Source organism: Brassica oleracea, chromosome C2 (genome assembly GCF_000695525.1).
Source record: "Brassica oleracea var. oleracea cultivar TO1000 chromosome C2, BOL, whole genome shotgun sequence".
Lineage (NCBI taxonomy): Eukaryota > Viridiplantae > Streptophyta > Magnoliopsida > Brassicales > Brassicaceae > Brassica > Brassica oleracea.
In genome coordinates, this window is record NC_027749.1 from 21,953,961 (window position 1) to 21,966,476 (window position 12,516).

The 12,516-nt window shown below is 35.6% G+C and overlaps 3 protein-coding genes and 1 long non-coding RNA gene across 6 annotated transcripts; 3 read left to right on the forward strand and 1 right to left on the reverse strand.

The window, feature by feature from the left end:
• Nucleotides 1–1,692: 1,692 nt before the first annotated feature.
• LOC106325433 (TMV resistance protein N-like) lies at nt 1,693–4,729 on the forward strand. Of its 2 annotated transcripts, XM_013763478.1 has the most exons (3): nt 1,693–2,267; nt 2,699–3,317; nt 3,857–4,729. In XM_013763478.1, the coding sequence occupies exons 1-3, from the start codon at nt 1,711–1,713 to the stop codon at nt 3,953–3,955; spliced, it is 1,275 nt and encodes a 424-aa protein (XP_013618932.1). In that variant the 5' UTR covers nt 1,693–1,710; the 3' UTR covers nt 3,956–4,729. The 2 variants fall into 2 exon arrangements, with proteins under 2 accessions (XP_013618932.1, XP_013618931.1); XM_013763477.1 differs by lacking the exon at nt 3,857–4,729 and having other exon boundaries at nt 2,699–3,618.
• Nucleotides 4,730–5,654: 925 nt separating this feature from the next.
• LOC106322500 (protein HOTHEAD-like) lies at nt 5,655–11,099 on the forward strand. 2 transcript variants are annotated; one of them, XM_013760540.1, is made up of 6 exons: nt 5,655–5,835; nt 8,420–8,810; nt 9,182–9,492; nt 9,564–9,949; nt 10,181–10,752; nt 10,846–11,099. In XM_013760540.1, the coding sequence occupies exons 1-6, from the start codon at nt 5,763–5,765 to the stop codon at nt 10,898–10,900; spliced, it is 1,788 nt and encodes a 595-aa protein (XP_013615994.1). In that variant the 5' UTR covers nt 5,655–5,762; the 3' UTR covers nt 10,901–11,099. The 2 variants fall into 2 exon arrangements, with proteins under 2 accessions (XP_013615994.1, XP_013615995.1); XM_013760541.1 differs by having other exon boundaries at nt 5,656–5,835; nt 10,184–10,752.
• LOC106322501 lies at nt 6,692–7,851 on the forward strand. The gene is made up of 4 exons (XR_001266436.1): nt 6,692–6,852; nt 6,981–7,143; nt 7,372–7,548; nt 7,647–7,851. It is a non-coding gene; the product is annotated as an uncharacterized LOC106322501 (long non-coding RNA).
• A 160-nt stretch (nt 11,100–11,259) lies between the features above and the next one.
• Nucleotides 11,260–11,991, reverse strand: LOC106326456 (LOB domain-containing protein 7). Its single transcript, XM_013764433.1, has one exon. It carries the CDS (start codon nt 11,935–11,937, stop codon nt 11,470–11,472), a length of 468 nt encoding a protein of 155 aa, XP_013619887.1. The 5' UTR covers nt 11,938–11,991; the 3' UTR covers nt 11,260–11,469.
• Nucleotides 11,992–12,516: the final 525 nt, after the last annotated feature.

Consider the following 12,516-nt stretch of genomic DNA (forward strand, 5'->3'; position numbering starts at 1 on the left):
TAATACTAAGAATAGTATACACAATCATATATTATGATTGCATATCATATGAAGAAACAAAATATAGTTAATGACATGAGCTTAAAATAGTTAATGGCCTACGAAATAATTATATATCTTGTTATAATTATTAGATTAATATGTAAGTAATATTCTTTATAAATTAGTTGGTATATTTAATTGATTGGTCTTGAATACAATTTTTTGAATTTAGCACATATTAACAGTAAAAAAATTTGAGATTCTCTTTAAAAATAGTATATTGTTGATCTTATTAAGATATTAGTAAGATATACTTGTGATTATATTTCTTATAAAAATAAATAATAAGATAATCAAATGTGATGATTTTCTAAGAAATGACCCAAAATGAAATATCATGCATGAAAGGAATCATGATTTTTGTTTTAATAGATAAGATAAACATTTAGCTTTTTTGCATTTGTTTAATTCCTTTCTCTTTGTTTTCTCTTTATAAAACTGTATAGCCATAAAGTCATCGTTTGTAGTATTTTCTTGCATTCTAATAGAACACCATTTGTCAAAAAAAACATGTCTCTAAAGGTAGAACAATTATGTGGCAATTTATAAGAATAATTAACACGGGTTTTACCTTTTTTAAGCGTCCATTTCACGGTGTCTAGAACTAGAAGGGCGTACGGTAAGTCCAGCGGTACGTTAAAGACCATGCCTTCTAAATTATAGTAGGCTGTATAATGGTCTTTTTTTTTTTTACTTTTGGGTTTAATATAAATTTATTAAAAGAGCGGCTATGCTAAATTTATAGTTTTATAAACGTTCACTATAGTTTTAAAACTATTTAGATTTTAAAATCTCTGCATATTGCAAGACATATTCTTGCAAAAAAAATATCATCAACATCTCCAAAGAGTCAAAGACCAATCCTTGCAATTCTTAACCATATGATCTTATTTTCTTCTTTTAATTCATTTAGGAGGGAGATAAATGCATTTATGCATAAAAAAACAAATAAAATATAGATTATAAACACGAGTTACATAAATTTTTTTAAGTCTGTTCGATTTATAATAATTACCAAAATAAACATAACAAGATATAATATAGAAGAACTATTTTCGGTGAAATGTTTGAAGCAGTCTACACCACAGAAAGCTAAATTCAACTTCTTATTAGCTAAGGAGGGCGGCTTGACCAAAACTGATAAACATTTTATAGAATGAAAATCAGAAGACGTAAGATATTGATTTCCTATAAGTCGAACTACTTAAATAGAATAATAAGATATTGATTTCCTATAAGTCGAACTACTTAACCAAAAAAATTTGATCACCAGATCGTTATATTTTACTGCAATATTAAACAAAACAGTTTCAAACATATACATATAAACATTATTTATTCTAACCATCTGATATATCAGTTCATTTTCATTGAACGCTTCACATAAAAACGGGAGTATCTAGCGAACAAATGAAAGAAAAAAAAATTTATAATTATATCCTAATGAAAAATACATACAGATAGATAAACACAATGGTTTGTATAATATTTCTTGGAAATTAACTGGTAATTTCATTACCGTTATGCGTTAACTAAGTGTGTAATCTTTTCCTCTATATTACCGTTACCGTTAACTAGGTGTGTAATCTTTTCCTCTATAAAACTAACTCATGTTGGCTATAGACTACTAAATTCTCCCAAACTCAAAAGCCTATAAAGAATTTAAAGATGAATAGAATCTTGAGAAAACTATCGTGCGTTAAGACAAAAGTTAAAACTTCACTGCGACTATTCGAATCCAGGTCATCACTGTCTTCTTCCTCTTCTGCCTCTTTCACTCCTAAGAGGTTCGACGTCTTTCTAAGCTTCAGAGGCGCAGATACTCGCAGGAAGTTCGTTAGCTTTCTGTACAAGGATCTAGAGGCTAAAGAGATTCGAACGTTCAAAGACGACAAGGAACTGGAGAGTGGCCGTCCGATTCCACCGGAGCTTGTCCAAGCCATCAAAGGATCAAAAATCGCCATCGTGGTGGTCTCTGCGACTTACCCTGCTTCCTACTGGTGTCTAGAGGAGCTCGTGAAGATTCTGAAGTACGAGAAAAAGGGTTTGCTCAAAGTGCTGCCTGTTTTCTACGAGGTTGATCCTTCTCACCTGAGGTGGCAGATCGGAGAAGTAGCGAAACAGTTCAAGAAACACGAGAAGAGACAAAGCAAAGAGAGGGTCAAGTCTTGGAGGGATGCGTTGGCTTATTTGGCTAATCTTTCCGGCGAATGTTCCAAAAAATGGTAAGATCTCATCTCCATAAGGACCGGACCATAAGCTGTTACCCTGTTTCAGATTGTGGTTTGTTGAAGCGTTTCTTGAATCCTGATATTTTATTTTACTCTGTTTCAGATTGTGATTTGTTTTTCTTGAATCTTGATATTTTACTCTGTTTTATATTGTGATTTGATAAATTGTTTCTTGAATCTTATCTTTTACTATGTTTCAGATTGTGATTTGTTGAATCGTAACTTGATAATTGATCTTTTTCTCTGTTTCAGGTTGTGATTTCTTGAATCTTGATCTTTACTCTGTCGATTTCTTGAAGGGTTTCTTGAATCTTGATATTTTTCTCTGTTTCAGATTGTGATATGTTGAATTGTTTCTTGAATCTTGATCTTTTGCTCTGTTAGGTTTCCTGAATCTTGATCTTTTAATCTGTTTTCTTTTTCAGGGATGATGACTCAAAGCTTGTCGATGGAATCACGGAGAAGATATCAAAGATGTTGTTCTCAACAACACCTACCAACGGTAACAACCTAATTGGTATCGACCAACACATGGACGAGTTGTATCCATTACTGGATCTACACTCAAACCAAGGTGTTAGAGTGATTGGTATATGGGGAAGAGGAAGCATCGGAAGATCAGTACTAGCTAAGCACGTCTACGAAAACATCTCACATAACTTCGAAGCTCATTGTCACCTCGAAGACGTGAGGAGGGTTTCACGACACTGCCGCAGATCTCATCTACAAGAAGAGCTTCTTTCCAAGATGCAAGGAGAAGGCCTGGGCGCAAAGACAAGGTGTCTTAACGCAATCAAAGCAAGGCTCAGGAACAAGAAGATTCTGCTTGTGGCTAACGACGTAGACAAGATCAAACAGTTAGATGCGCTTGCGGAGGAGTTTAGCTGGTTTGGTCCAGGGAGCAGAATCATCATAACCACACAAGATAGACAACTTCTTAGTTCATCTGGTGTGACGAGTGTCTATGAAGTTGAGCTCTTGAGATGCTACGAAGTTCGTCAGCTATTCAGGTCAGTAGCATTCAAGCAGAGAAGTGATCCTGAAGTTCGTCAGCTCTTTAGGTCATTAGCATTCAAGCAGAGAGATGAACATGTTGGTTTGGAAGAGCCTACATATAGACCCATGGATCTTCCCGGTATTAACTTTATTTTTACCCTGAAATATTTATTGGCTTTGTTGTGTGATAGAGGCCAGCTTAGGGAAAGACTAGAAGCAATGATATATAGTCTTTAGATTGAGTAAATATTAATTAAACTGATGTGTTTGTTTGTTCTTTGGTAACTTAGTCTTACTAATGTTAAGCCATTCTTTGTATGTGATCTGTTCTTTCTGATGAGGAAATAAATAATACACCATTCTTTAAAGATTTGTCTGTACAACTGGGACTGCTTGTGGCAGACAATGTCTATAAATTTGAACAGTTAGATACTTTTGCAGAGGATTTCAACTGTTTTGGTTCGGGGAGTATAGTTATCATCACTCACACAAGAACACGTAGCTGTTTATTTCCACAGGGATGAAGCTTGTTTAACAAAGTATAGCTTCTGAGAGTCCAGAAAGTTGGAGAACTATTCAGGAATTAGCCTTTCAGGAATATTTCTGATGCGTTCGAGTCGGTGTTATGTAGGGGAACAAATATTGCCATGGAATGGTTAGGTTGTCTACATGTTAGATCTGGTTAGGGGACAGTGTTCCCTTTTCATATACTAAACTTAGTAAGACGTGGCTTATAAATAGTAATGTTCTGTATATTTTTGGAGTGGGTTGCTGGTGTATATATAGAAGAACTGCCATTCTTTACTTGGATTAAGTAGGAGTCAAATAGAAGTCATTGATGCAGATAAGAGCGAGGGATGTTGTTCTGTACAGTTATTGATGGAGATGGTATAAACAATGCCTCTGGCATCGATCATTTAATCAAAGAGGTGAAGCTAGGAGAGTGTGGCCTCTCCTAAGCTGTTGTCTCCATCATGTGTCCTCAAAGCAGCTAGCGGTATGCATTGTTTTAGAGAGGAGATATGCAATATTCATAATCTTTTAGTATACCTTTTGTGATATTACAGGGAAGAGTACTACACTGTTGAAGTTTGTTTGGAGCAAATTTTATGTTGACGGATGCATTTAAGAGAATGTATGCCTTCATCTGATAGTATTTCCATATAACTTTCCTCACACTTTGTCGCCTGGTTAAGAAAATTTTCTACAGGTCTCAGACCACAAAAGATATCTGGCTTGCAAGATGTGCCGATATAGAGCCTTGCACCTTGGTAATGGACTTGAAGGCCACCGATGGTGCAAAACCCGGCGTTAGGGGACCCTTTACTTAGTTCTAGAACTTTTCTTTATGGCATGATTTGAATCGGTTGATCATTTTTCTCTTACTGCAAAAAATTGAAAGGAGGGGTATAAATATATGTAGTATGTACGATCTCAAAACCTAGTTCCGTGAAAGTTAAAGCATGGGACAACATTGCCAACCCCATGAAAAGAGAGGAGAAATTAATCCTTACATTAACTGCTGAGTAGTAAAGTTTTGTAAATATATTCAGAATCCAACTCATGGATTGGTGTGTGTATTTATTATCATCATTTCTTTGCATATCTACCACCAATAACTCTGTGAAACATTCACGGTCCTCCAATCACCAGAAGATTTAAAAGTGAGTTTACCATATAAGAAATGTTCAAATGCATTTGTGGGCTAGTATTAACAAAAATGTAAGAATTAAGTGTTTTTGTTGTATATTATATGATACTATTTTCCCTCCAAAGAAACATTCATTAATAAATTCAACATCAAACTTTATTTGTGGTGGCTACATCAGATTATGTAGTATAGTTGTGACTGGTTTAAAGTGAAGAGAAAATCTCATGTGATCCATATATATGACCACCGTACGTGGTATGATGAGATCACATGCTAAACCAAATAAAACGGAAGGTAATGTGTTTTGGTTAGGTGAAGATAATCAAAAAGATTAATTGTTACTTGTCAGCAACATGACTCGTGAAGATTTACTCACAGTTATGATCATTATTAAGATACTTTCATCTGCTACTATATAAAACTACTTGCCAAAAACATGGCTCTATTGTATTATTGTTTTTGTGTGTTTGGTTAGGTGAATATGATTAATGTATACACTTTGAATCTATGAAGTCTTGATCCAACGGCTACAAGAGCTCCTACTTCAACCGTTTCATGCCATTAATGACATAGACAAGCGGTACAACTCTCCCTTTTACCTTGAAACTGTTTATTTATATGATACTACTATACTACTGCAAAATAATAATTATTTTTACAATATGAAGAAGCAGACACATGTAGGGTGTAATTAATATAGTTGCTATGTTGGATCCTAAGTGTTATTTATAGGAGAAGGTTCACATAAAACAAGACCATTCATGAAAAGCCACATAAGAAGTTGAAGCAGAAGCAAAAACACCAAGAAAGAGAAAGTTCTGCTTTGGTTTCTGTAGTCTCCTATGGCTCTCAAGCTCGTTCTCCTTGCTCTTTTCCTCTGTCTCCCAGCTTCTCTTTCTTCCACTGCTTCTAAAGGTTACTTTTCTCGTAACACATTTCTCATTACAACGTTCTTAGTGTTGTGTCTGAAGTAAACTCTGTATTTCTCTCTCCTTATCTCTCTTGTTCATTGGCGATTTTGTGTAGTTCAATTGGTTTCTTGAGTCATTATGACCAAATCTTGAGTGATTAGGACACTAACAGTACAGTCTTTCACTAGAAGAATTCATTGAAATAGCTAAGGACTAGCTAAGAAATTTTCTTAGCCAAAATTATTAGCTACAAAAAAGGCGAAAGATGGCAACGAAACAGAAAATGTTACCTTTGTAGCTAAATCTGTAGCAAATATGTAGCAATCTGTAGCTATATAGCTACATATAGATTTTGTAGATGTTTTGTAGCTAAATAGCTACTGATAGCTAGAGATAAGTTGTTGCAAAAAAAAATATATGTAACAAGTATCTACGAATTATGTTATAACTATAAATATAAACCTTAAACCATAAAATCTAAATTTTAAATTTTAAATCCTAAATCATGAATCATATTTTTTTAGACCAGAAACTATAAACTATAAACTCTAAAACTTAAATCATAGATCATAAAATCTAAGCTATAAACCCTAAATTGTATGCTCTAACCAATCCATCGTATATATGGGACACCGTAACAACAATATTGACATTGTCACTAAGGAATATATGTAAATTTGTATCATCGCAATTTTTTAGAGTTTTATTATAGCGAAGTTATGATAAAACCATATAAATAATTAATCATAATATAGCTATATATTTGGTTTACCATAATGCAGTTCACTAATAGAGATTTTATTTGAAAGTTGTCATCACTTATTTATTTTAATCTCTCCCCCCCCCCCCCCCCCCGACTCCAAACTTTTTTCTTTGCCAAATTTTCCTTTCCCTCTTCTCATTTTCAATCTGCCTCACTCCATATCTCACTCCCCCTTGGCGACTGAGAAACATAGTACCCAGTCTCTTCTCTCCATGGCTTCTTCATATCCTTCGCTGCAGAGAAGCCACTCGTCCCAAGGTACGATTCTTCTTTAATTTTTCCTTTAATTCTTCTTCTTCTTCCTCTTTAATAATTCAAAATCGATTTAGGGTTAATTGCTCATTTCAATCTCGGCGTTTTTGGGGAAATTAATCAATAGTGAACAGATCTATGGATTTATGCCGTGTACTAAGAGGGTGCTTGTAAACGTGTTTCTGAGTTTGATTTATGGATTTATCGTGTACTAAGACATCACTCGGACTCTCTGGGAAGACCTATCAACTCAGAAAAGCCGTGTCTCCTTGCACAGTAAATGATTCATTGTTAAAGGTAACAAGAAAGTCTCTTTATGTATTATGGATTCTTCATATTTTCTACAAAATTGTGACTGTCGATGTTTGGACAAGCTATGCTGCTAGAATAATGGGTATATTGGTTGTTCTGTTTGTCATTGTCTAGCTTCAACATATGTTGTACTCAGCTTCTGGTAGGCATTTGAATGTGTTTCTTGCTGTATTCCTTTATTTTCTAATCATTATTACTTACTGTGTGTATCAGGTAAACCATAAAACTCAGTATTAAAATTCCAGAAACCATCCATGGATCCAAAGGAGACAACTTGCTTTTGCCAAGCACAAGCATGTTATATCAGGAATCTTAAGTGAACTTGAAAGAATATGATTTGGGAAGGCTTCTTGATGATGAAAGTCAGCCTGATGAACATGTCACTCCAAAGTAAGTTTAGGAAGTGAGCAAATTTCTTAAATACTCTCCTTGGTGTCAGCATGTGCTTAAAGTTTATCTTTTCAATCTGTTTTTTTCGTCCATTGTAGTTTTCAGGTGCGTCTAAGAATGTTTGTTCAAACCAAGAAGAAAGATGATGCATTTTGATAAACACCCAAGGCACGATGTTGACAAGTCTTTATTTCTCGCTAGAACTTTTGTTTGGAAAAATGAAGAGATAACAGAGAGAAGCTTTTGTTTTTCTGTTTGAACTATTGTTTTGTCTTTTGCTTTCAATTGTAAGTTGAACTATTGTATGGTATTTAACATTTCTATTTTATTTATATTTAGAAATTTAGGATATTTTGTTAAATGTTATAAAATATATATAATGTTCTAAAAACAAATTTCATAGTTTTATTTTCGTTTTTTCATAAAAAATATTAGCTACAAACTTGCTAAAGATAAATTTATATCCAAACTTTGTAGCTATTTGGCCATGGAAGATTCTTTGCTAAAACTGTCGCTAATGAGCAATAGAAAGTGCGGTAGCTAAGCTGTTGCTATCAGCTACGGCCGGTGCTCTTGCGAATCCGTTGCAATGTGGCTACAATTTGGCGACGGATTACATTTAGCGTTGGTGCTGAGGCCACCGCTTTCATCTGTCGCTATCCGTCGCCTATTGCATTTTCGCGACGGATTGTCTACTCTAGCTATAAATAGTTCCTTAGCTATTTCAATAATTTCTTGTAGTGTTTGTTTACACAAATCTGTTCTGTTATTTCGGCTTATGTTCTGCTAATGTCATTAATGGTGTAATTACTTCTACCAACTACCCATTATTATATAGTTCAATAACTAAATAAATATCTTCTTTTTGTAGATAAAGAGCATAAGTTGAAGTATAATCCTTATCGATACACGTTCATCGATAAAGCCAGCACATTCTCAGCATCTTCATCGTCTTCTTTTTCATCAACTGGTCAAGATTCCACCTACGACTACATAGTAATCGGAGGTGGAACCGCAGGCTGTCCACTCGCCGCAACGCTGTCGCGGAATTTTAGCGTTCTTGTTTTAGAGAGAGGTGGCGTTCCGTTTACAAACGCAAACGTCTCTTTCCTCAGGAACTTCCACATTGGTCTTGCTGACACGTCAGCTTCCTCCGCGTCACAGGCGTTTGTTTCCACTGACGGTGTTTATAACGCTCGTGCCAGAGTTCTTGGCGGCGGTTCTTGTATTAACGCCGGTTTCTACTCGAGAGCCGATGCTGCGTAAGTAACTAATACCATTATTAACAAGATTTTGATTTGTGAACATTGAAACAGATCTTGTTGTCGTAACGGTAAATGTTACACATATCTGAAAACGCACCGAGTGGGAATGTTGTGTAATAATGGCAAGGATTGACGACCACGTCTTTAACTTCTCACACACGTCAACAAATATTTTCATAATTAACGTAATTTTTAAAAAAATATAAATCATTGAAATGTTAGCTCGAATGGTGACTGAATGAAACATTTGCTTTAGCATCCAAATTTTAAAATATACTAGTACATAGTTTTCAAAGTGTTGAATTTTTTATTATTAAAATAAACAAATATTTATAAACCCTAAATCTAAGATCCGGTCTTGGGTGTAGGTTTGTGAAGCGAGCAGGATGGGATGCGAAGCTAGTGAATGAGTCGTATCCATGGGTGGAGCGAGAGATCGTTCATCAGCCGAAGTTGACGTTATGGCAGAAGGCTCTGAGAGACAGTCTTCTAGAGGTTGGAGTCAGACCTTTCAATGGCTTCACTTACGACCACGTCTCCGGAACAAAAGTCGGTGGCACAATCTTCGATAGGTTCGGCCGTCGTCACACTGCGGCGGAGCTTCTCGCTTACGCTAACCCTCAGAAGCTCAGAGTCTTGATCTACGCCACCGTGCAAAAGATAGTCTTTGACACATCTGGTACTAATGATATTAATTAGGTTTACGTGTATTCCAAGTTTTGAATGTTACGTTCTTGGTTCCGGATGCAGGAACAAGGCCTAGAGTAACAGGAGTTATATTCAAAGACGAGAAGGGTAATCAACACCAGGCTCTACTCTCGAACAGAAAGGGAAGTGAAGTGATCTTGTCCAGTGGAGCTATTGGCTCACCACAGATGCTGATGTTAAGTGGGATTGGACCTAAGAGAGAGCTTGAGAGGCTGAAGATTCCTTTGGTTCTGGAGAATGAGCATGTGGGGAAAGGAATGGCTGATAATCCGATGAACACCATCTTGGTGCCTTCAAAGCAGCCTATAGAGCAGTCACTTATCCAGACTGTTGGAATCACAAAGATGGGTGTGTATGTTGAAGCCAGCACTGGATTTGGACAGTCTCCTGAGAGCATTCATACTCACTATGGAGTTATGTCGGACAAGGTAACCCTGAACTACATAACTTCGAATCCGTCATGGGCATAACCAAGTGCAACATTAACAATGGTCGCTAAATTTTTTTTATGTTGATATATATGAACATAGACCCTCCATATGTTTTTTAAAAAAAATACTAAAGTTTTTACTAAATTGTTTAAAGCCCCTAAAATTTCAGAATCGGCATTCTTCTATTATTAGTGTGTTTAAATGAGAATGGTCTTTGAATTTTTTTAGCAGAATGAATTGTTTTCGACCAGACCTGCAAAGCACAGAAGACCAGAAGCAACACAAGCTTACACCACAAGAAACAAATACCAACTTCAAGAAGCATTCAATGGTAGTTTCATTTTGGAGAAACTAGCTTACCCAATCTCTAGAGGGCATTTGAGTTTACTCAACACAAATGTAGATGACAACCCATCAGTTACCTTCAACTACTTCAAACACCCAGTGGATCTCCAACGCTGCGTTGAAGCCATCCGTCTGGTTTCAAAAGTAGTGACGTCTAAGCGGTTCCTAAACTACACGCAGTGCGACAAGCAAAGCGTCCACAAGATGCTTAGCTTGAGTGTCAAGGCAAACATCAATCTAAGACCAAAGCAAGTGAACGATACCAAATCAATGGCTCAGTTCTGTAAAGACACCGTTGTCACAATCTGGCACTATCATGGTGGTTGTCTTGTGGGTAAAGTCGTGAACCCTAACCGCAAAGTTCTCGGTGTCAACAGGCTAAGAGTTATTGATGGTTCCACATTTGACGAGTCTCCAGGAACCAACCCGCAAGCCACAGTTATGATGATGGGAAGGTAAATCGAAATCAAATACCAACATAATTAATTAATCAAAGCTCTTTTGAAGTTCATCAGTATATAAACAGAATGAGTTGTAAATCTTTGCAGATACATGGGAGTCAAGATCCTTTGGGAGAGACTTGGAAACAAGGCAGGTGTTTAGTTTACAGCAGCATAACTTGTACTCTCTCTGGTTATTTTGATAATAGATTCATCGTAATATATAGGATCAGGTTGTCTAGTGAATTGTGTAACCCTTTTGGGGGAATTAGAGTTGTTGCTTGCGTCAAAAGATAATTCCTGACCTGATTTTGTTTTCAGCTTAGCTCCAGCATTTTCCCAACCTAAAGCAATTTATAATCTATGTATGATCCTTTTGGTAATATATTTAAACATAAAGAAACTAAATCGGTTAACAAACAAGTAAACAAGAAGGAATGACCTTTGGACTTTATGAAAAATTATAAGACGTTAAAGAAGAAAAAGCTGAAAACTAAAACTAAATTTGGAACAAAATGGTAAAAAATACTGCTACTATTACGAGGATAGATTTGGACAATCTGAGAAACTATAGCAAAGAAAAGAGCCGTGGTAACACGAAAACAAATTAAACCTAAACTTTGGATAGTGTGTACAAAAACCAAAAGACTAGTTATCTGGTTCATTGCATTCTTGTGTCCACAGAAACTTTTTCTTCTCAAGCTTGATAGGCATGTCCATAAACATCTGACTCTATTTCTGATGAACATGACCATCAATATTAAGGTATTCGTCTCCTTGTTCTAATAAATCTCCGTACGAATAGCAACCAAATTGCTGCTGGAGAGCTATAGTTTGACACATGGCAAGATTCTGATGATGAACTAAGTTAAGTTCAGCCTGAGTACAAGCAATCTGGTGCTTCAGATCAAGCATGATCTTGCAAACTCCCCAAACTGGATCTCGAGCACGAGCATTAGCATGGAAGATAAGATTATTCATAGCTATGTCCCGTTGACATTCTTCAACTCCTTTGATGAACTTTGTGATGTTGCTTACTCCAAACAGTTTATGGGCGTTTAGAAACTGATTTTGTTTTTCTTGTGGGAAGTAACGAGCGAGAATACAGTGTTCGGTGCACTTTTTCCTCTGGTATTTACAAGCAGCGCAAGCCGTGGTAGAGGAGGAGGAGGAGCCACCGTGGAATTTGCTTAAGGACATTAGTTTTCGTGATTGGGGGAGATTTGTTAGGGTTTCGAAAAGAGGTTAATTACCTTGATTTACTCCGTAAAAAGAAGGATAAAGAGAAGATCGAGGAGAGAGTTGAGTTGTGGATAGAGAAAATTTTGGAGACGGTTTATAGAGAGAGTTTGATTAGGGAAAAGAAAGTTTTTTGTTAGTTAAATAGAGTACCCATTAATATCTATTTCCTGATATTGTTCTGAATTTTAAATTATTTATTATATACTCAGAAGCTATCTGTTAGAAATTCTGATTTTATCAGATTTTGTAGATGAATTTACTAAATGATTGATTTAACTATTGGATAATGTTAATAGGATTTATCTGATCATTTATTTATAAGTAAATCTATTTATTTATAATAACGGATTGCACTTTTAGGGGTTCTGGTAGGTAAATTGCAAAAACAATATTAAAACGTAGTTTAAAAAAATGGAAAATTGGAAAAAATGGACACTTTGAACTTAGATTTGTCCCAATAAGATCTTTAGAACATTATTTAGGGAAAGATGATTTAGATTAATTTTAGTACCATTATACCCTTAAATTATTCAATTT

Excerpts from the sequence above, each read along its gene's own strand:
- LOC106325433 (XM_013763477.1), top strand. The coding sequence starts at position 1,711 with ATGAATAGAATCTTGAGAAAACTATCGTGCGTTAAGACAAAAGTTAAA. Across the intron at positions 2,268-2,698 it reads GGCGAATGTTCCAAAAAATG|GGATGATGACTCAAAGCTTG; the intron begins GTAAGATCTCAT and ends TTTCTTTTTCAG.
- LOC106322500 (XM_013760540.1), top strand. The coding sequence starts at position 5,763 with ATGGCTCTCAAGCTCGTTCTCCTTGCTCTTTTCCTCTGTCTCCCAGCT. Across the intron at positions 9,493-9,563 it reads GATAGTCTTTGACACATCTG|GAACAAGGCCTAGAGTAACA; the intron begins GTACTAATGATA and ends TTCCGGATGCAG. Across the intron at positions 10,753-10,845 it reads ACAGTTATGATGATGGGAAG|ATACATGGGAGTCAAGATCC; the intron begins GTAAATCGAAAT and ends AAATCTTTGCAG.
- LOC106326456 (XM_013764433.1), bottom strand. The coding sequence starts at position 11,937 with ATGTCCTTAAGCAAATTCCACGGTGGCTCCTCCTCCTCCTCTACCACG.